At 43.7% G+C, this 23821-nt stretch overlaps 1 protein-coding gene across 1 annotated transcript in view; it reads left to right on the plus strand.

The window, feature by feature from the left end:
* ANK2 (ankyrin 2) overlaps positions 1-23821 on the plus strand; it is an 874236-nt gene that overhangs the window by 629842 nt on the left and 220573 nt on the right. The window contains exons 36-37 of the mRNA XM_086962136.1: positions 6135-6257; positions 18826-18858. Of these exons, the coding sequence (XP_086818262.1) occupies positions 6135-6257; positions 18826-18858 (156 nt within the window). The remainder of the gene's footprint in view (positions 1-6134; positions 6258-18825; positions 18859-23821) is intronic.

A 23821-nucleotide genomic window follows, 5' to 3' on the forward strand; every position in this document is an offset into this window, starting at 1 on the left:
GCTCTGATGATATAGGGGCTAACATAGATGATCAATCTATTCCTCCAGGCTCACCTGACACCCCAGACGTCCCAAATGTCCCTCAAGATGACTTATACCCCTCAAGGCCTTCCCCACCAGAAGACACTATGGGTTTTAATCAGTGGATACACAGAGCCACGCAATATCATGGAGTAGATAAGCATACAGATCCTGTAGATGAAGACTTTCTAATGGATACCTTTGATAATGCACAAAGGTCCTCATCCATTTTACCAATGCTTAAAGGAGTGATTAAGCATGCTCCTGAAGTCTTCAAGGACCCAGTCAGAACTCGGGTCATTAACCCTCGAATAGAGAAAAAGTATAAAGCTGCCCCTTCAGACCCAGCATATATTAAAGGTCCAGTACCACTAGACTCACTTGTAGTTTCCAACGCACGCAAGAGAGCAAACTCACAAACATCAGGTGAAGCTGCACCACCAGATAAAGAGTCTAAGCTACTTGACGCATGAGGGAAAAGAACTGCGTCTCAAGCAGAAAACATGTGGCATATTGCCAATACAGAAGCATTATTAGCCAGATATGACAGGGCCCATTATGACGAATTAGAATCACTAATGCAACACCTCCCTGATAAATACAAAGATAGAGCAAATGAGCTTATATTCAGTGTGCACTCGATGCAGCGGACAGCGCCTCCAGGGCAGTTAAAACCAGTGTTTTATTGCATTGACATGCCTGGCTACGCATATCAGGGTTCAAACCTGAAATCCAAAGTGCTATACTTAATTAACTTTTCAATGAGCAACACTTATTCGGACCCAATGTAGATGTATCACTTGAAAAAATGAAAAAGGATACAGATACAGCCAAATCTATGGGAGCCCTGCAGTCGCAGACTCCCAGACGTTCATTTCGCCGCTCATCTTATCGAGGCCCCACCAGGGGATACTCCTCAGACACACCTTCTACCTCATACAAAGCCCCTACACAATCCACATATAGTAAGGGCTACCAAAGGGGAGGTTACAGGGGTAACAATAACAAAGGCAGAGGTAAAAAAAACAACTCCCGCTCTGCCTCTACCCCTGCCCAATGACTCCCCTTCCCTCCCCCCGTCCCATTCCACTCCTGTCGGGGGAAGACTACAACAATACCTACCAGCCTGGGAAAACATCACATCAGACAGGTGGGTGCTTCAAATAATTCAATCAGGTTACTGTCTAGAGTTAACATCCACCCCCCCCAAACCTACCACTCAAGCAGCGTCCAATGTCACAAGAACATTTAACACTGCTCAGACAGGAAGGAATATCCCCCCTGCAGAAAAATGCAATAGAAATAGTCCCAAAGCATCAGAAAAAGAAAGGAGTATACTCCCCATATTTTTTAATACCAAAGAAGGATGGATCTCAAAGACCTATTCTAGACCTCAGACCTCTAAACATTTACATACAGTTGGATCATTTTCATATGGTCACACTCCAACAAGTCGTTCCACTCCTGTTACAAAACGACTTCCTTGTCACTCTAGATCTCAAGGACGCCTTCTTCCACATTCCCATCCACACAGTGCACATAAAATATCTCAGATTTGTGCTAGACAGGCAGCACTACCAATGCAAAGTGCTCCCATTCGAAGTCACAATAGCGCCAAGGGTGTTTACCAAATGCCTTGCAGTAGTAGCAGCACACTTAAGAAGACAACATATTCACGTCTTCCCATACCTAGACGATTGACTCATAAAAGCCAGCTCATACAGCCAGTGTGTACAAGACACTCAGGCTACTATTCAACTGCTTCACGACTTGGGATTCACAGTAAATCACACCAAGTCACATTGCAACCTTCACACATACAACAATATATTGGCGCTACAATAAACACCCAACTAACACTAGCCTATCCCTCTCCAAACAGGATAACAAGTGTACAAACTCACCTAACAAAATTCAAACTGCAACACTTGCTTCCAGCTCGAGTGTTCATGCAGCTCATAGGAATGATGGCATCTTGCATATTTATAGTACCTCACGCAAGACTGCGAATGCGTCCACTTCATGAGTGCCTAGCACGCCAATGGAACCAGGCTCGTGGTCAATTAACAGACCTAGTGTTGGTAGACAGCCGGACGCATCGCTCTCTGCAATGGTGGAGCACCAAAAACCTTTCAAAGGGCCGACCGTTCCTAGAGCCAGTTCCTCAGATAATCCTGACAGCAGACGCATCGCTCTCCGACTGGGGATCTCACCTACTGCATCACACCATGCAAGGCAGGTAGACACCGCAACAAAAGTTACTCCACCTCAACCACTTGGAGTTACTAGCTGTTTTCCTATCCCTAAAAGCATTCCAAAAACAAGTATCAGGCAAAGCTGTCTTAGTCCGCACAGACAGTATGACAGCCATGTACTACATAAACAAACAAGGGGGAACACACTCTCTGCAGCTCTCTCAGTTAGCTCAGCAGATATGGAGATGCGCTATACCACTAAAAATCTTCCTCTTAGCCCAACACGTTCCAGGAGTACAAAACACCATGGCAGATCTGCTAAGTCGACAGACACTGCAGATCCACGAGTGGGAACTTCATCCACAAGTTCTTCAACTGTTCTTTCAAATGTGGGGACAACCTCAGATAGACCTCTTCGCAACCCACGAAAACACAAAATGCCCAAACTTCGACGCCAGATATCCACACCCGCTGACCAAAGGCAATGCGATATGGATGAACTGGTCCGGAAAATTTGTGTACGCTTTTCCTCCTCTCCCACTACTTCCGTTAGTGATACGCAAGCTACAGCGACATTCCCTAACACTCATTCTAGTAGCTCTAACTTGGGCCAGACAACCGTGGTACACCACACTGCTGCAACTATCGGTGGTACCACACCAAAAACTAAGCCTATCTCCACGTCTCTTGACACAGAACCATGGAGAGATCAGACACCCGGACCCAGCTCAGCTCAACCTAGTGATCTGGCTCCTGAAGTCATAGAGTTTGGTTACCTCAAGCTTCCTCCAGAATGCATGAACGTTATTAAAGAAGCCAGACGTCCCACTTTTAGAGCATGTTATGCTGCTAAGTGGAAACGATTTGTAATATACTGTCAAAACAACCACATAAATCCTTTAGATGTGTCTGTTCAACACATCATAGGATACCTATTACACCTTCAAAAGTGTAATTTAGCTTACACGTCTATCAGACTACATCTTGCTGCCATTGCAGCATATTTGCAAAATAGATAACATATATCTGTGTTCAGAGTACCTGCTATAAAAGCTTTCATGGATGGACTCAAAAGAATAATCCCTCCCAGAACACAACCTTCACCAGTGTGGAACTTAAGAATTATTCTTACACGGTTAATGGGACCTCCCTTTGAACTGTTACATACATGCGAAATACAATTCCTAACTTGGAAAGTAGCTTTCTTAGTAGCTATTACTTCTCTCAGAAGAGTCAGCGAACTACAAGCATTTACCATTCAAGAACCCTTTTTGCAAATGCATCATAACAAAGTGGTTCTACGCACTAATCCTAAATTCCTTCCAAAAGTCATTTCACCATTTCATCTAAATCAATCTGTTAAACAGTCGCAAAAAAAGAGCTCTACACACCTTAGACATCAAAAGAGCATTACTCTACTACATCGAAAGGACACAAACGTTTCATAAAACTAAGCAACTTTTTGTGTCTTTTTCACCACCACATAAAGGCAACCCCATATCAAAATCGGGGATAGCTAGGTATATTGTTAAATGCATGCAAATATGTTACCAGAAAGCCAAACGTATGTTAACAATTCCTCCAGCCCACTCTAGAAGGAAAACGGGGGCTTCAATGGCTTTCTTAGGGAACATTCCCCTAGATGATATATGCAAAGCAGGTACATGGTCTACACCGCATACATTCAGAAAACATTATTGTGTAGATGTGCAAACTAAACAACAAGCCACTGTGGGCCAGGCGGTACTAAAAACTCTGTTTCAAACTACTGCAACGGATACTGGTGGTCGCCGCTAGGTGTGGGTACTGCTATACAATCTATGCACAGTGTGTAATCTGCAGCTCATATGCCTCGAACGGAAAATGCTACTTACCAGTATGCATCTGTTCTTGGCATGTAGAGATGCAGAGTTACACACGCCCACCCGCCTCACCGGCTACCTGCATCTGTTCCAGTATTATCTTAATTAGATACAAATCACATGGACATCACTACTTCTTGTACAGCTCCATCACTTCCCTAATGGCGAAAAACAATCTGCGGATGGAGCCGTTGCCCATGCTCAGTATCATCCAAAGGAGGAGTCACCTATCGCTTGACTTCCAAAGACTTTTCTACAACCAAACAAACTGCAAACATCCGGGCTCAACACTAGGTGGCTATCTATGCACAGTGTGTAACTTGGCAGCTCTACATGCCAAGAACAGATGCATACTGGTAAGTAGCATTTTCCTTATCGGCTACTTCACATTTTTTTGGGTCCCGGTCATACCTTCGTCGTTTAAATTTGATGAGATTTTTAGGAAATTTCTTAAAGATTTTCAGCACATGTTTTCACTGAAGTCCTTTGTGGTGCCAGAGTGGGAATTCGGTTCTCACTTTCCTAATTTGCACCTCACTTGAGCAAATGTACAGTTGTTTACTATGTCTCCTAAACCTGAAAAGGTTTTTTACATTCGCAATGATGTCAGCTCATCTCATGAATGAGCTGAAAGTTATTTTGGTCCAGCCACCTTATATAACATTCTTCCCAGACAAGCCGGTATTGAGAACTTGAGCTGCATTCCTTCTGAAGTTAGTAACACATTTCCATGTTGGGCAGGCTGTCACTCTTCTGACTTTCTTCCCCTGCCTCACCTCATATGAGGAAGAGATCCTACATTGTATATATCCCAAGAGAGCCCTCAGCTTCTACAGTGATCATGTCAGGAAGCATCAGGTGGACGATCAACTGCTTATAGGCTTCTTGAAAATTAAGAAGGGTAAGGCAGTGCAGAAACTAACAATCTCTAGGTGGATAGCCCTCTGTCATAAAATCTGTGTTGCATTAGCTAAGAATCAACTGCCTGAAGGCTTTTTGAGCCAAGGATGTGCTTCTGCTGCACGAGCATGCAGAGTGCCTTTTATGGATATCTGTCAGGCTGCAACGTCGGCATCAGCACACAGATTCACAAAGCACTATTGTCCTGACAGTCTGCTATCAGGGTGGGCTTTTTGGCTGTTGGGTCTTGCTAGATTTTTTGGCATACACCAACACCCAGCGGAGGTACTGCTCTGGTATCTCTAAATAAGGGGAGGAATCAGCGGTTCGAGGTATCCATTAGAAGATCAAGCTTGTGGATACTATATTTAACTGCATCTTCCTCACCAATCCTCTCACCTCACAGTTCTGTGGAATGGACTATTTTCCCATCTAGAAAGGTCCCAACATGTGGACCTTCACATAAGTCACTCCAATTTCCTGATGGACCCTGCATCTGAGTGTGGACAAGCTTTGGAAAGCAACTTATATCAGTGCATCTGAGTGGCACATATATGTGGCCTTGCTTGTCGGAGTGGACCAACATCAGCACGGAGCCACACAACACCTCCTATTCGCGCACAGGTGTACTGCTTTTGAGTTTCTTGATCCAGTCTGATGCATGGGGAAATATTTAGTCTCTATTGAATCTGAAGATTCAATAGAGTTTCCACCAAAGAGAGAGTTATCCAAGGTATGTAGCTTGTTCTTTATTGCAATAATTTGAAAGAAGCCCTTTTTAACGTCGATATGTCTGCTTGTAGATATAGGAACTTTGATGTAAATATTTGAAGGACGCCCTTTGTAATGCAGATGAGTCTGGACTTTCTTTTCATAAAGCCCAAAGCTGCCATGAACGTTACTTGATCAAAGGCATATTCATAAATTAAGACTAAGGGCCTGATGTAAACTTTGGCAAATAGTTTACTCCATCACAATCCTGTCCACCTTATTACTAATGCATTATATTCTATGGTACTTGTAACAAGGCGGATGGGATATTCATCACATTTGTAACAGAGTACCTGCCCGTTGACCGTAAGTCTTTTCAGAAGGTTTTCCATAGATCTTCTGCGTTACTCTGCTCTTACCTAAATTTTTAATTTCTTTGCCCTAGGTACGGGATACCACTCAGGAGCCTTGTGGTCGACTATCGTTCATGAAGGAGCCAAAATCTACAAGAGGTCTCCTGCATCAAGCCATCTGCAACTTAAACATCACACTTCCACTCTTAACCAAGGTAAGAGCATGCAGGCCAACGTTTGATGTTTGCCAAGGGAAACATCCTTTACAATACAGTTGTAACTACGCAGTGCCCTTACCACAACAGTCTTTACAACACAAATCTTTACCACGCACATGCCTTTACCATGCATGGTGAACATAGTTCAGGTAAGTATATGTTTGTATGTATGTATTCACTGAAAAAAACAAAGTTTACAGGGACGTTATAGTTAGCAAATGGAATTTTAAAAAAAATAAAAATTCTCTGAAAAAACTAAAGGTTACAGGGACGTTATAGTTAGGGCCTCTCCCTAAGCAAAATATGCCGGCCCTGGGGATGGAGGCCCCGGGGTCGAAATCCACCAAGGTAGGGGGACTGTATACACACCTTCTGGGCTGCCCGCCTTTGGGGGAGTGGCCACTCCCCCACCATAGGTGGTCTTCACATGGAGGGGTTAGGAATAAATGATGGTAATTATTATTTTACACACAAAAAACAAGAAATTCACTGAACAAAACAAAGGTTACAGGTACATTATAGTTAGGAAATAGAATTCTAAAAAATCTTAAAAATTCTCTGAAAAAAATAAAGGTTACAGGGACGTTATAGTTAGGGTCAGATTTCACTCGTACAAAACCAGAGGAATTCTGCTGTTATAGTTACCTGAGCTAACTATTACGTACGCCAGAGATCCAGCACTTATGACCTCACATATTACCTCACAGTAATGCGAGCAGGTAAACATCTGAATATTGTTTCCTCCCGCGGGAAGCAGCATTTTTAGCTGCTTTCTCAAGATGGAAGCAATGCCGGCTCCCGCTGGATGTGGGGAGGAGCCTGCTGAGACCTTAGAGTTACACTGTCATGAGTGATGTCACTGACAATGTCATGAGTGATGTAATATGAGAGGTCATTAGCAGTGCATTGCGGGGCGTATGTAATAGTTAGCTCAGGTAACTATAACTGCTGAATTTGAGTTAATCAGAGCCTAAATATAACGTCCCTGTAACCTTTTTCCAGTGAACATATATATATATATATATATATATATATATATATATATATATATATATATATATATATATATATATATATATATATAGAGAGAGAGAGAGAGAGAGAGAGAGAGAGAGACAGACAGACAGACAGACAGACAGACAGACAGACAGACAGACAGAGACAGAGAGAGTATATGGTAGGTAATAAGGGCTGGTTTAAGGTGTAGGGATGAATAAGAGTATTGGGTGGTAGGGGTATTTTAAGATGTAGTGGTAGTTAAGGGTATAAGGTAGTATAGGGTTATGGGTGGCTAGGGACATTGGATGGAAAGGGTATTTTTTGGGTTTAGGGGTGGGTAAGGGTGTTTTAGGGTTATGGGGTATAGGGTAGTAAGGTTATTTTAGGGTTTGGGGAAGGTAAGGGCGTAGGGTAGCAAGGGATTTCTTTGGGTTTTGGATTGGGTGGAACTATAGAGTGTTAAGTATGTTTGGGATTTTGGGGTGGGTAGGGGTATAGGGTGGCAAGGGTATTTTTAGAGTTATGGGATGTGTAGGGTCATCGGGTGATAAGTGTATATTTAGGGTTTATGTGTAGGGGTGGTTAAGGTAATGGGTGAAAAATATATTTTTAGGAGTGGGCAAGTAGACAGATAAATAGATAGATGTTGTACTATCATACAACCGTTTGCCACCATCATTGATTACCCAACACATGTGATATGTATTTGGCGAGTGGTGCTCATGCCTGTTGCTCCTTCTTCCAAAAAGTTATTGGAAGGCTGGCACCCCATTGTCATTGAGACTTTAAGCCATGATAGGTGAAATGGATATGAGCTTGTTGATTGGCAGTGGTTGTGTCTGACATTGGGAGGGGAGAAAATCTCAAGCTTGAGTTACCTGTGGCTGAGCAGGCTTGTGCTGTTATGAGTATAGGGAACAATCAACAACTGCCTGCTCTCAGCAAAATTGGAGAGGAGGAACAATTTTTGTGCCAAATTAAACCAGAGCATTAAGAGGCTCTCTGTGCGAAATGGTCCCCTTTCAGTAAAGCAGCATTGAAAATGTCAACATTGGTAAGAAAGTTTTATTTGTTTATGACGTTCAGTTTGATGCATCTGCCAGTTCCTAAATTATGTAAGCAGCATTAGCTAGCTTTCCAGCTTAAACATATCTGTTTATTTATTGTTTATGGCTGATTTAACAGCATTGTGACTGTACCCATCACATACTTAAAGGTCCCATGTCCAGTGACTGGTTTACAGTCATGTCATTGACAATGAGTATCCAGCTTTGGGTATGAGTTACATGGGAGTGATTAGTTCCTAGTTGATGGAAATACCTTTCTAGTAATATTTCATAGGCCGACCTGCTGTGTGGTTTATCTGTAGCAACACTCCCCAGGCCTCTCTATTGTGGCAGAGAACGTGGGGGCATATTATCAAGGACCCGCAATAAAATTATCGCTGCTTTAAGAGTCCGTTTTCGGGCATAAAGCGGCAATAATTTTATCGCACTATCACCAAGGACACGCTAGTGCGTGTTTCTATGCCTCTGCGCCCGTTTCCTCAACGCCCAGCTTTGCATCGTTATTGATATGCAAAGTGTGCGTAACTGATAGAAATAACATGGAAAATGTTGCTAACAGACATTTCTCCAATTATCAATCTGTTTGCTAACCTGTGTAGTGACGATAAAAGTAGCGCTACCCGCGCTTATCGCAGATTTCATTACGCCTGCTCTGAATCTTACTAAGCCAGTATAGCTTATGGGTGGTGGATTATTAGGATGAGACCACCCTGCCCTATCTACAAGGATTTGCCTATCACTGTGCGATTATCGCTGGTTTCCCAGAAATACTTGCACATTTTGCCGCTATAGCTGGATTTAAATAGCTATGGAGATAGCCGTTGATAATAACGCGCTTTCTGATAGATACATCTGCCGTGTGGATTCCTCACCTTGTGAATATCCCCCTTGCGTCAGCAACGTTCGGAAAATTCTTCGTAGCACGCCGGCGTGGACGACGTCATAGGAGCACGGCTTCGCGCGCGACTCCGTCTGACGTCACCGACTCCACATAAGGCCCACGTCGGCGTGATGACGTCAGTTCCCTTTTTTCCGCGTCGTCGACGCTAACGGTTTCTGGGATCTTCTGCGATACTTTTGTATCTATTCGCTGTTTAGCTGTAATTGTTTCACTGTCGGATTTCGCTTCATCGCCGGAGATGTCGTCGAGGAAGACAGGCTTCAAACAGTGTGGTTCCTGCACCCGGATGATGTCGATCACCGATCCGCATCCCGTCTGTCTGTGGTGTCTTGGTTCGGGACACGATGTCAAGAACTGTCGTTCCTGTGACAAGATGAACCCCAAAGCCTTGCGTGAGCGGGAGGCGAAGCTTCTGCTTGCTAAGGTGAAGGAAAGGGAAGCCGGAAGGTCTTCGAGGTCAGTGTCCAGGCGCTCGAAGTCGAGACAACGGTCGCGGTCGAAGTCAAGGTCGGCTTCGAGGGCGAAGTCGAGGTCGGCTTCGAAGGCCAAGTCGAGGTCGAGAGAGAGATCAAGGTCCAGAGGGAGGTCGAGGTCCGGTTCCAAGTCGGCCTCGGGCCATGCTTCGGGCTCCTCGAGAAAGAAGCATAAGAGGAGTAAACATCACTCCAGACACCACTCTGGCAAGGAGTCTTCGGATTCGAGGAAGAAGTCGAGAAAACATCATAAGGACTTCGTGTCTCCTTCTCCAGCTCAATCTCACGTTGGTTCTCCAATTCATGAGCCGGAACCGGATCTGGAGTCGCACCATTCATCGGTGCATGAAGAAGAGGTTCCTCGAGCACCGACTCCGGTTGTGGAGCCTGAAGAACAAGAGGGCCAGGGTGCGCCTTTGCCGGATCAGCCTCCTTCGGAGCGGCCGTTGGGTTCGTACCCACCCTTTCCAGGTCCAGGTCAGGATCCCTCGCAGTTTTTAAACGCCATGTTTGGTGTTTACTCGAGGGCGATGTACCCCGCTGGTGCGCCTATGGGTCCCATGGGTCCTTTGTCTTTCAATTTGGGTGTGCCCCAGGCTTATGCCCCGGCCCCATTTATGCCGTTTATGCCGACGCCTTGCACTCCTTGGCTCGGTACGGCGCCGCCGAGGTCGTCGACTTCGCATGCGGCTTCGCCGACTCCGGATCGGCCTCGGGTGGATTCGGATCGTGGCACTTCCCGTCCTCCGGCTCCTCGCTCGACGTCGGCTCCGGCGCCGTCGGAGTCGTTACCGGATCCATCGACTTCGGTCCGTATGGAGTGGTCGAGGCGCAGGGCACAACGCCTCTTGGAGGAGAAGGGGTTTGTGGACTCCGAGGTTGAGGAAGGAGAGTTGCATGAGGGGGATTGTTTTGAGGACCTTCAGGATGCAAGTGGCTTGGAACTTTCTCCTGAATGGGGTTTGCCAACCGTTTCTGACACACCATCTAAGGACTTGGCACCCTATCATGTTGTCATAAAGAAGGCTGCAGAGTTGCTAGGCTTGACTTTGCCCACAGTTGAATACAAGCCCAACATCCTTACGGAAGTGTTGCATTCGCCCTCTTCTATTGTGGAGCCTACGCTTCCTTTTACGGATGCATTGACTGAACCGATAAAGGAGGTCTGGAAGAGGCCTTTATCTGCTCCTGCAGTTTCCAGGTCAGTGGCAAGGCGTTACAGGGTGGCTCCTGATGACCCTGAATTTCTTTCCTCGCATCCTGCACCGGAGAGTCTGGTAGTGCAGGCCGCCTGTTCCAGCAGGGCTGCGGGTTCTTTCCCTCAGGTGCCAGCAGACAAGGACTCAAAAAAACTGGACCAGTCTGCTAAAAAGATTTTCTCCTCGGGTAGCATGGCCTTGAAGTCCACCAATGCTACTTGCCTCTTGGGGAGATACGTTCACGCGTTGATGGACTCTGTCAAACAGCTTTCTGCTAAGCTTCCAGAGGACGATAAGAAGAACTTTAACGAGGTGGTCGCTGATACTCAGGCTGCAGCTCGTATGGTCATACAGAGTGGTATGGACACGGCGGACTCTGTTGCCAGAATTATGGGCTCCACTGTGGCTACAAGAAGGGCTGCATGGCTTAAGTCCTCTGATTTTTCTACTGACGTTCAGTCTACTCTGTTGGACTTACCGTTTGATGGGACAGGTCTCTTTGGCAAGAAGGCTGACGTAGCTCTGGAGAGATTCAAAGACAGTCGGGCTACGGCGAAGTCTTTGGGCCTTCAGACGAGGGGCTCTGCGACTAGAAAGTATAGGGGTTTTGGCAGATCCAATTTTCGTCCCTACAATCAAGGACAGCAGCAGCAGCAGCAGCAGCAGCGCCAGAATCCTCTGTATAAATCCTACAGAGGAAAGCAAAGGGGCCGTGGTCGTGGGCGCCAGGTCTCCTCCTCCTCCTCCTCTTCCTCTAATAGCCAACCCCCTCCCCCTGCAGCAAAGCAGCCCTAGATCCGCCATTCTGGATCATGTGGCTCCGGTGGGGGGTCGGCTTACTCATTTTCTACGGGATTGGGAATCGGTTACATCGGATCTTTGGGTTCTCAATCTCGTAGAAAATGGGTATGCACTTCCTTTCCAGGAGTTCCCTCCCAATTACCCTCCTTGCCAGGGTTTTTGTTCGGAGGACCACCTTGTTCGCTTGCAGGAAGAAGTCCTGGCTTTGTTCAAGAAAGGTGCGATAGAGGTGGTTCCAGAGCAGGAAAAGGGTCAGGGATGCTACTCCCGGTATTTCCTGATCCCCAAGAAGGATGGCAGGTTACGTCCAATCCTGGACCTCAGGATTTTGAATCTCTATCTCAAGCAGGAGAAATTCAAAATGCTCACTCTTGCGCAGGTTCTTCAAGCGCTGTTGAAAGAAGACTGGATGGTGTCGATCGACTTGCAGGATGCGTATTTTCACATCCCGATCCTGAAGTCGCACAGGAAGTATCTCCGTTTTACGGTGGGATCGCAACACTACCAGTTTGCGGTCCTTCCGTTTGGTCTTACTACTGCGCCTCGAGTTTTCACCAAGGTGATGGCAGTGGTGGCTGCACATCTCAGGAGGTCGGGGATACCTGTATTCCCGTACCTGGACGACTGGCTGATCAAAGCGGAGTCGCCCGAGAAGGTGCTTCATCACCTGCAAGAAACATCGCAGCTGTTGTTCAGGTTGGGTTTTTCAATAAATGTGCCCAAATCTCACCTGGTGCCCTCCCAGCGCAACCTGTTCATAGGTGCGGTACTGGACACTACTGTATGTCGTGCATTCCCTCCTCCGCAAAGGATTCGCGACATACAGGACATGATTCCTTTATTTCACAATGGAGCGGTTGTTCCGGTCCTGAAGGTCCTTCGCCTGCTCGGTCTGATGGCTTCTTGCATTCTCCTGGTCAACCATGCACGCTGGCACATGAGGGCACTCCAGTGGTGCCTCCGCAGGCAGTGGTATCAACACAATGGAGATCTCGGGGAGTCAGTGAGGATCTCCAGGGAAACTGCAGCGGATCTGTCTTGGTGGGGCGTGGAAGGCAATCTGTCTCAAGGAAAGCCTTTTCAGCTTCCACCATCGGTGGCCACGGTGATAACGGATGCATCCACTCTAGGGTGGGGTGCTCTTCTGGGGGATCTGGAGGTCAAGGGTCTTTGGTCTCCAGAGGAAAGGCTGCTTCACATCAACCTTCTAGAGTTACGGGCGATACGTCTGGCACTCAAGGCCTTCCTCCCTTCCCTTCGCGGTCGGTCAGTTCAAGTCCTGACGGACAACACGACCGCGATGTGGTATGTCAACAAGCAGGGAGGAGTGGGGTCGCAGTGTCTCTGCAGGGAGGCTCTGCGCCTCTGGTCCTGGGTTCAGGACCACCAGATTTGTCTGATGGCAAATCATCTGGCCGGGGTTCTGAACGTGCGTGCAGACATTCTCAGTCGTCAGTTCTCTGCCGACCACGAGTGGAGGCTTCACCCGGAGGTTGTTCGTTACGTCTTTCAGATGTGGGGGACTCCTCGGGTGGACCTGTTTGCCACTTGCGAGAATGCTCACTGCCCGTCATTCTGCAGTCTCCAGTATCCGATGCAAGGAGCATTGGGGGACGCGTTTCAGTTGAGCTGGAGAGGTCAGCTCCTTTACGCGTTTCCTCCCATACCCTTGATTCCTCGGGTTCTGAGGAAGATTCGCCAAGACCGGGCCCAAATCATTTTGGTCGCCCCGGATTGGCCAAGAAGGGTGTGGTACACAGATCTTCTCCACCTCTCCTCTCACCCGCCGCTCCGTCTCCCTCTCAGGGCAGACCTCCTCTCTCAGATGGAGGGGCAGGTTCTACACCCCCACCTCCAGACATTACACCTTCATGCATGGAGATTGAACGGGGCAATCTGAACTCTTTCTCTCTCCCTAACGATGTGGTGGATGTCATACTTTCTGCCAGGCGTGACTCCACCAAGTCCATTTATTCGTATAGGTGGAATAAGTTTGTGTCTTGGTGTAGGGAGAGGGATGTTGACCCGTTAAAGGCTCATTTGTCTGATATTTTGTTGTTTGCTCTTTCTCTGGCACGGCAGGGGTTTGCTGTTGCCACTGTCAAGGGTTACCTTTCGGCTTTATCGGCATTCCTCTGCTTGCCGGATCAGCCCTCTCTTTTTAAATCACCTGTGGTTTTAAGATTTTTGAAGGGGCTCACTAATAAGTTCCCTCCTTCTCCCTTTATTGTTCCTCATTGGGACTTGAATCTTGTGTTAACCTATCTGATGGGTTCGCCGTTTGAACCCTTACACAAGTGTCCAATGAGGCTTCTTTCTTTTAAGACGGTCTTCTTAGTTGCAATTACCTCGGCAAGGAGGGTAAGTGAGCTTCAGGCTCTTAGTTCCAAGCCCCCGTTTTTGTCCATCCATGCTGAAAGAATGGTTCTTAGGACCAGGGCTGCTTTTCTGCCTAAGGTGGTTACTCCCTTCCACCTAGGTCAATCCATTACCCTTCCTACCTTTTATCCTCCCCCACACCCTTCCAAGGAGGAGGAGAGGCTTCATCGCCTGGACCCGAAGAGAGCGGTTAGCTTCTATCTTGATAGGACTAAAGACTATCGTATAGACGATCAGCTCTTCGTGGGTTTTGCTGGCTGCAAGAAGGGCAGAGCGGTGCACAAGCGCACACTTTCCAGATGGATTATCCTGTGCATCAAGATTTGCTACTCTCTGGCGGGTAAGGACCCTCCTGAGGGTATTAGAGCTCATTCAACTAGAGCAAAGTCTGCTACTTCTGCATTGTCTAGGGGTGTTCCTGTTGAGGACATTTGCAGGGCCGCGACTTGGGCCTCCCTCCACACTTTTGCAAAGCACTACTGCTTGGATGCTGAGGTGAGGAGGGACGGCCACTTCGCGCGCTCTGTTCTCCAAGATTTCCTGGTGTAGCAGAGTGGACACCCTCCTCCGGGAGTGAGGACTGCTGTGGGAATCTATTCACAAGGTGAGGAATCCACACGGCAGATGTATCTATCAGAAGAACAAGTTACTTACCTTCGGTAACGCTTTTTCTGGTAGATACAATATCTGCCTGTGGATTCCTCACTGACCCACCCGCCTCCCCGTTGTCCACTCTGCTATACCTGGTGTTATGTGCAAATGTAATTATGATTTTATCTGATTTTGTATAGTTTTGCACTTTGAATGCATTTGTTTTGCATGTACTGTGTACATTGTGTATATATATATATATGTACTTGTTGGTCCGTCCGGGTGCCTCGAAGGCACGGAAAAAAGGGCGGAACTGACGTCATCACGCCGACGTGGGCCTTATGTGGAGTCGGTGACGTCAGACGGAGTCGCGCGCGAAGCCGTGCTCCTATGACGTCGTCCACGCCGGCGTGCTACGAAGAATTTTCCGAACGTTGCTGACGCAAGGGGGATATTCACAAGGTGAGGAATCCACAGGCAGATATTGTATCTACCAGAAAAAGCGTTACCGAAGGTAAGTAACTTGTTCATCTCTGCGATATGATCCAGCGATAGCTGGCGATAATTATACTTGCGCTAAGAGCGGCCAGCGATAATTATCGCTGCTGCTTGATATTATGCCCCCTAGTTCAGTAATTAACTCAAATAATAATGAACACAGGCTGTAAAATGCCTGGATCGCTCTTCTACATCCCAGGCTTCTTTTAGATCCTCCCACCACCGTTTCCTTTTTATAGGACAACCAACAGTTGGAGCAGCCACACCTGACAACACCCTTGCTTCATGAAATGCTCCACTGCATTTCCTAGTTCAGTACAGCTGGAAGATGGTCACGGGCCTACAACACTGGACTGCACTGAGAACTAATAGCAGCACTAGAATTTTTTTTAATTATATAATCTTCACTCACATATTTGTGTTTTGTGAAGGAGCAGTTTAATTTTAATGTATATTGGTAGGAAGGTAATGGATCTTACAGGCAGAAATGAAAGGGAAACTGAAGGTAAACTCCTTAAATATTGAAATACACCGGAACATTTTTTCTCTGTAGCAGTAAATCATGCATGTGCCCATATGAATGCATGCTTCATCTTCAGGTTCTGCTTCCAGTTCTGGGTAGACTGTGAATCCCTTAGCCATTGTAGCGCTGAAAGCAGCCCACTGTACTTTTACCCCACTGGGGGTTTCGACATGTGTGTCTTGTATGAATCAGAGGAAAGAGGAAACATGATTTTGGAACATGTTACTATATTTTCCAGTCGAGGAACACAAAGTTAAGATAACAAGCGATAGATATATTTTATGTTTCTTACTCTGTGCTTGTAAAAGTAAGAAAATCTTAAAAAGCACTGATTGAAAAGGGTAGAGTGTGATGGCGATATCTTGTATCACCTCGGACAGTAACATTGGTAGCAATTGTGCAAACGAGTGCCCTGCAGGTGGTGAGAGTTAGTGTTGCAGAAGGCATTTATTGGCTACAAATAGTTTCCAGAGCTGCATGCAAAAGAGGGGTTTACCTTACTTCAGTGGGGAGCAGTGCACATCTGGGAGTACTTGTTTTGCCACAAAGAGACCAAGTGGAATGAAAGTTTAGATTGGGCTGTCCATTTTGGGAGCAGAATTTGCATATGCTTGGTCCCTGTGTGGGGCACAGATATCCCTGATAGGTGTACCCAATGCCTGATACCCATGATTCTTTCCTAGTTATTATTAAGTAAACAATAAATTATCAACTTCCTAAAAGAAATACATTGTGTGTAAAAAGGATATAGTCAGAAAATTACCCACCTTCAACTGAAATGTAACTTTAACGACAATTAGAATTCTGAGCGAGAAAACCTGACTCTCATATAAGAGTTTGCTTCATCTTTTCATCGTCTTTCCATCCATCTATCTAACCACCCTTCCCCTGTTCCATCTATGTATCCACCCTTAATCCATCCTTTTACTTTTTATCCACCCACCCATTTAGCCATCCTTTCTTCTATCCATTCATACATCCATCTATTTATCAATGCATCCATCCATACATCCACCCATCCATCCAGTCAACAATCTATTGATATGGTCACCTATTCATCCTATTACTCGTTCTCCTTCCTTCCTTTCAACCTTTCATCATTAATCCTTTCATTCTCCATTCTTCCTTTCACCCATCCAGCTATTCTTCCTTTCATTCTTCCATCCCTTCATCCTTCCTTCTATCCATCATTTTGCCTTGCCATCTATTCTTTCATTTATACTTCCATTCTTTCACTTTCAATCTACCATTATTTCACCTCCCATCAATCCATACTTTCACTCTTGCATGCATTTATTTTTCCTCCCTTCTTTCCTTTGACTCTTTCTGCCTACCTGTCATCCTTTTATTCCTTCTTTCCTTTCCCATTAGCTTTCCAGCTTTCACCCTTCCTTCCTCCTCCCATAGATTTCTATCCTTTATCCATCGCTTTTGTCACAGTTGTATGATGTTAAAACACATGCCTTTACAATGATTACCTTTATTGCACAAGACTTTACATTGATAGGTAAGTATATTTAAGGTATTTATACACTCACTACATTAACTATTTCTTGCAACTCCTGCAATCACTGCCTTCTCACAAATGATGTGATTTGCCATGGTATAAGTGGCATTGTAAATTATATTATTTTAGATGGTATAAGTCATATAATATACTAGGGTATAAGCAGTGCATGGAGAAGGGTGGAGTTATGGTTAATGTAGTGTGGTTACCGAGTTCAATAAACTGTATATACCTTAAATATGTTTTCCTTCATAGTAAAGGCATATTCATGGTAAAGGCATGCGTGGTAAAGGTTTTGTGCTAAAGGCATTGCATGGAAAAGACAGCGTTGTAAAGGCTGTGTCCCTTTTTGTCATATCCTTACTCTCTATTTTTGTCCATCCTATTCTCATTTCTCTTTCTCTGTTTCTTTCCCTGTACATGTCACCCCTTGGCCAACACACCTCTGTCATGGTATTTCCTAGCAGTTTTATTTTTGACCATTTTCTCAGTACACCTTCAGGCAGAAGAGACCCATAAAAAACAAATTAACATTTTAGTGGGACTAAGTTGACCAGCCCACCTTGCAGAGTGGCAACTCACCTCACCCCCGCTTAAACTGCTGAATTGGGGGGTTCCCTAGGCCACTGCTGTGTAAGTACAAGTGAGATGCGTATAGCACTGAATCACCAACAATACTCTATAGGTCACAACTTCCATCCATGTGTTCACTAAACCACTGCAAATGGTGATTGCGAGGCAGTGTAAAGACATGTTTTTATACAGAACCAAAAATGAAATACAAAGATAAACTTTGACAATTTTCTTTTAAAAATACAAGTTCTTGGCCATTTTATTTCAACAACTTACTTTGGTCTGTCAGATTTTCAGACTTCAAAATTGACTAAACATTGTAAAGAATAAAAAAGGTGTCTGCAAAACACAATTGTCCTAAAATAGAAAAAACCTCACAATCCAAGACCAAAATATGGAGTTGTTATATGTGTTATGCTGTCAATTTTCAGTGGGATCCTGAGTGATATATCCAGGGAAAGTGATACTCATGGATGTTGGTTGAAGTTTAACAGTCTTTCTAATTTTTCAATATGATCAGTTAGGATTCCTGTCTTTAGTACTCCTAAATGCATTTTGTAAATACCAAAAGTCGTACAGTTAGGATTTTGTCCCAGTTAAACTTAAGTTTTGGTCTTCTTAAGACCAAAACTTAAGTTTAACAGTTTTACTGAGACAAAATTCTAACTTTACGACTTTCGGTATTCCCAAAGGGCATTTAGGAGTACTAAAGTTAGGATTCCTAACTTTAGTACTCCTAAATGCATTTTGTGAACACCAAAAATCGTAAAGTTAGGATTTTGTCTCAGATTACTTTTGTGAATCGGGCCCTCTGTGATTATGCCTCAAATTCTCCAACCTCTTTGGCTTCTAAATCCTGACTAACTTTTCCTGATATTCCCTCTGCATCTTTTGTCCTTTGAACAGTTTGATGAGTGTTATGTTTGCAGTAGTACTGGCTGATGTTTGTATGACATGGTGCTTTACTGTGCTTATTTTAAACTTGTTTTTCTAAACTCTACGCTGTTCCTGTTCTTTCTTTTTATCTCTCTTTTTATGGCCCGTGCGTTGAAAGGAATCAGACTCAGATCAAGAGCAAGACGACGAGGTAATTTTGAATAAGCTGGCTCCATTTTGTGTACTTGGCTATACTGTAGATCACATCTTCATTAGTTAACAAAAGAAACAGTGAGGGACAGTCAGAATTAAATGTTTTTACTGGAAGGTGTCAAAGTATTAATTTTCGCCAGCTGGGGTACCCTGGATGTTTTAGGGATACTATAAATGGTATCAATAAGAAGAAGGAGAAGAAGAATATAGTTTTGTTCTTATTTATTAAAAACCATTACAACCTTTGTATTACAATATAATAAGAATGATTACCATTATCTCCTTTATATAAGGAGGCACCATTAGTGCATAAATTCATTAATCTCCGGCGATCAATTTATCACTTAATAAGCGTACAAAGGGGCAGGAAATTTGTTATTCAACACCTCAGACTATAAGAAAGAAGAAATGAGATAGCTAACAAATGAGGATATTATAGGAGACTGCACGGAGACCCTAGTCCAGGGATATGGGGAGTATAAAAGATATAACAAAAAGGGCAAGGAGAATGGCAGGATATCAGTTAAAGAATAGTAATTATTATTGAACAAGAAGAGGGCTAGAACACCAGTATATACTGCCCAAAGTCCACAAAAATACAGAGAACCATCCTTCGAGACATACTGCTCAAGCACAGGTTTCATTTTGGAACATGTTTCCAAATACGTTGATTTTTTCTTTAAACTATTTAAGGAGTGGATTAAATCATATAAAAGAGATTTAATGCATTTTATCAATTTAGTAGGGAATGTTCTTCAACATCGAATAAGATACTTTGCCAAGTTTTGATGAAGAGGTATTAAATACAAATATTCCACAGGGAAAGGCGCTGGCAGTCATGAAGGATATTTCGGATAAAAGAACGGATATTAATGATGTTCCAACTGATTTCAATATTGAATTGCCCCACTTTGCTCTCTCTCTTTCTTTTTACTTGACGATTTCTTTTTTCAAATTAAGGGAGTATTGGTGGGGTGTACCTTCATTCCAGAATTGGCTAACATCTTTAATCGTATTTTGATAAAATAATACTTGCAGTGAAGTACATTCTTTTAGACAACATATATATGTATGGTACAGTTTCCTGGACAACATCTTTTCAGTATGGAAAGGACCAGAGAAAGAGTTGGAAGCTTTTGTGGGGCAGCTGAACCATTGATCTCCAGACCTCAATTTTACATCAGCCAAGGACAAAAATAAGATAACCTTCTGTGACCTAGAGATCTTCCATGAAGATGTTGGGATATAAACCAATCTCATTATCTAGCCAACAGATAGAAATACACTGTTACACGTTTTTAGCTTCCATTTCAAATCTCTAAAAGAGAATTTGCTTAATGGGCTATTCCTCAGGAAACGGAGGAACAGATTTGTTTTGAGAATGCTAACATATTGAGCAATAAACTCGTTCAAAGAGAGTGCCCCAAGATATTGGTAAAACAGGCCCTAAAATGAGTGTGGTATACACCAAGACAAACACTCTTGGTACGTACGTACGATTAAAGATCAGAAACAGGAATTAACCTGCATAATGACATGTAGCCAAGTCTTAAATAAAATTTGGGAAGCTATCAAAAACACTGGACGATTTTGAAATAAATAGGCATTGCTGGACCATTGTTTTCATTTAATAAAATGAAGATTTTTAGACAATTCCATTATTAGGTCTAATGTCCCTATTAAAAAACAAAAACAGACAAGTATATGCAATCTCCCAGAAGGGACAGGTCTCTTTAGATGTGGTACATGCTCAGTTTATCATTATATGAGCTATAGTGAAGAATTTGTCATTAATGGTGTCTCACAAACACAAAAATCATTCTGCAATTCTAATATTGATTACGTGGTATATGCTATAACTTGCCCCTGTAGGAAAACATATAGTGGGATGCCAACTCAACTAGCCAAAAAACAAATTATTCAACACTGTTCACTGTTGACTTGTAGAGTGAGCTCTGCACCTTTGGTCCAGCATTAAATGGAAATGAGACATAGTCAACGGAAATCAACTGATTTACAAAGATCAGACCCAACAAAAGAGGGGGAGATATTGAAGCTTTATTATGGAGACTGGAAGCTAGATTTATTCAGGTTTTTAATACAGTTAACCAGGACTTAAATATGGCAGAAGAAATGTTAGCACTAATTCAGTCTTGATTTGCTGTTTGATGTCCATATGTTTCTGGGAGGATGTTTCTTGTTTACAATAAGTACCTGCAGGAAGGGAAAGTTCTATTGTTTTATCCATGCAGCAAAGATAATATCAACAATTTTCACATTTAAATAATTCCGAAAAAATTCATATCAGAAAATTGTGTATGATTTATTTTCTGTGTCTAAATATGCCTACACCAATTATAGTTGTAATAACACCTATATATGGCAGAAGAATAAGTGTTTAAACACATCTAATTTTAGAAGATGAAACCACAGTATATGATAGGATTCCATCCTTTTTATTTTTAGCCTGGGCTGAGAATAGGCTATGTGTAGAAATAATTTATACACTCTTTCACAGACACCTCTCCACATCCTGCTCCATTCCAAGATGGCGGGACAGAGCTAGTACCATAGCAGAGGATTTTCTTAATAAAAATGGCGCATATGTACAACGCACTGACTAATTATTCAGTGGAGTAAATGTCCTGGTGAAATAACACTCTTGTTTGGCTCTAGGGTTGTAGTGGATGACACATTTCAGTAGAGTAGACAAGGTAATCTCCAGTGCCATCCACAGCTGGAAGTTTAGAGTGATTTTAATTTCTCTCTACATACGACTTGGGGCAAGTTCTGAGGGTTTCCGCTCTAATCATTGGGCCAGTTAAATGGCCGGTAGAACTTTTGGCAGATATTCTAGCATTCTGGTTTATTTGTTCTATAGATGCCATTTCTGGATAAAGTCTAGCATCTTCTGAGCTCCATACAGTCCACTATGTGACAGTTACATAAGGTGGCTTTGGATGACCACAGGGTGTGGCTGCATGTACACAGTACAGAGTCTGGGGAGGTGAAATGCATGTCAACCTTTCACCTGCAAAATTTGATGACATCCCCCACACCATTCTGAGAAATATTGCCATATGTGGCCTGCTTTATTATTAAGTGTCCACTTGGACTGATAGAGGCCTCACTAGTCCCACCAATATTATAAGGTGTGTGTTTTGCACTGAGTGTGGTCATTTTATTCCATTAGGGACTTAAGGAATTGGTCTTTTACACAAAATAAATAGGCTTCACACAAACGAAACAGGAATGGAATAGTAAGATTGGTCATGCTACACAATGCTGAATATGAAAGCACTTTTAGTTCAAGCAGTTATGCAAAGAGGACTTTAGAAATTGATCAGTGAGGTAAAAGCGAGGGTGTTTGTGCCTTGCACAATTCAGATTTTATTTTTATTTAGCAATTTTGAGTTTTGGTTTATAAAACATACAGGTTTCAGATATGTATATATATATATATATATATATATATATATATATATATATATGACTAGAAAAGTGTGTGATGAATGGATGTTATTGGCTATTGATTTCCACAGTACTCTCAATTTTCTGTTATATATGAATTACAAATTGATTCTTTAAAAGTTTTTCTCCAAATGTTTTAAATGTTTCCTTCAAAAAGTACCTATTGTTGGACATTATATTTTTCTCCCATACTCTCATCAGGGGTTATTGGGAGAACCCTACGCATTTTTTCTGAGAGGGAAATATGTAGGCAAGAATTGAAAAGATAGCAGAAAAACACGAGGTGTAGTCAAGATTAGACAGCTTTGGAATTCAGAAACCTAACATTCAGTGTCATCAGTTGTGGGCTCATAAAAAAACGTTATCCCCTGCACTTATTTTTCAACAAATTATTTAGATGACCTTCCTAGTCATGACATTTAATTTGTGTAGTTAGCTATAAAGAATGAAGGGGCATATTACCAACAAGTAGCGATATTTATCGCTAATTAGGCTTAGCAACGATTTTTTTATCGCTGGATATGTTCGCGGAGAAAACATGCTATTAGCAACGTTTTTCTCCATTGTGCTAAAATATCCAGCGATGGCGGCGAAATGTGTGAATATGGCTGAGAATACAGCGATATTCACGCATTAGCGACGAAATGCTCTTAGCCATGTTATCCACCTCCCATTGGATAACATGGCTAAGAACTGGTCTGATTCAGAAAAGGGGGTGGTGATGGACAGAGTATCTGAATTAAACAGAACACTCATACCCAGTCAACAGATCAGGGCTTGATCCATCACCGTTTTTTAGCTCACTGCACCATCCCAGCTCAGAACCTGGCTACATGCAAATTAGTCTGTCCCTGGCCCAGTGCATCATGGGAACAGGGCAGACCAAACTATAAAGCCAATTCTTATACTGGAAAGGAAACAAGCTTCCGGGGACTGGTTTCTGGCATTACAGCAGTCTTCGGCCCGGCTTGCTTGAATCCTGATGGTGCAGTGAGCAAGGGACTCACATCTGAGTATACCCTTCCACGCTTATGGTGGACAAAACGATTCAGAAAAGGGGGTGGTGATGGACAGAGTATCTGAATTAAACAGAACACTCATACCCAGTCAACAGATCAGGGCTTGATCCATCACCGTTTTTTAGCTCACTGCACCATCCCTGGTCTGGGCAGGTGTTAGCATTTGGAGATATTCGCGCTTATCGCTAATATTTCCAACGCTACGCCTGCCTTGCTAATAGGCGATAACGACGTTAGCGACTGCTTTCAGTCGCTCACTGGTTGGGTATGCCCACTTTGCATGTCATTAGCGATAAACATCGCTGACATGCAAAGCGGGCCCCAAATCGCTCGCTATCGCCTAAAAGCTGTTGCTAACATCAGTTAGCGACAGCTTGCTAATAGGGCAATAGAATTATCGCCGCTTAGCGACCGAAAACGGCCGCTAAATCGGTGATAATTGCCTATCGCCCCCCTTGGTAATATGCCCCG

The sequence above is a fragment of the Lissotriton vulgaris genome, chromosome 3_1, assembly GCF_964263255.1.
Source record: "Lissotriton vulgaris chromosome 3_1, aLisVul1.2, whole genome shotgun sequence".
Lineage (NCBI taxonomy): Eukaryota > Metazoa > Chordata > Amphibia > Caudata > Salamandridae > Lissotriton > Lissotriton vulgaris.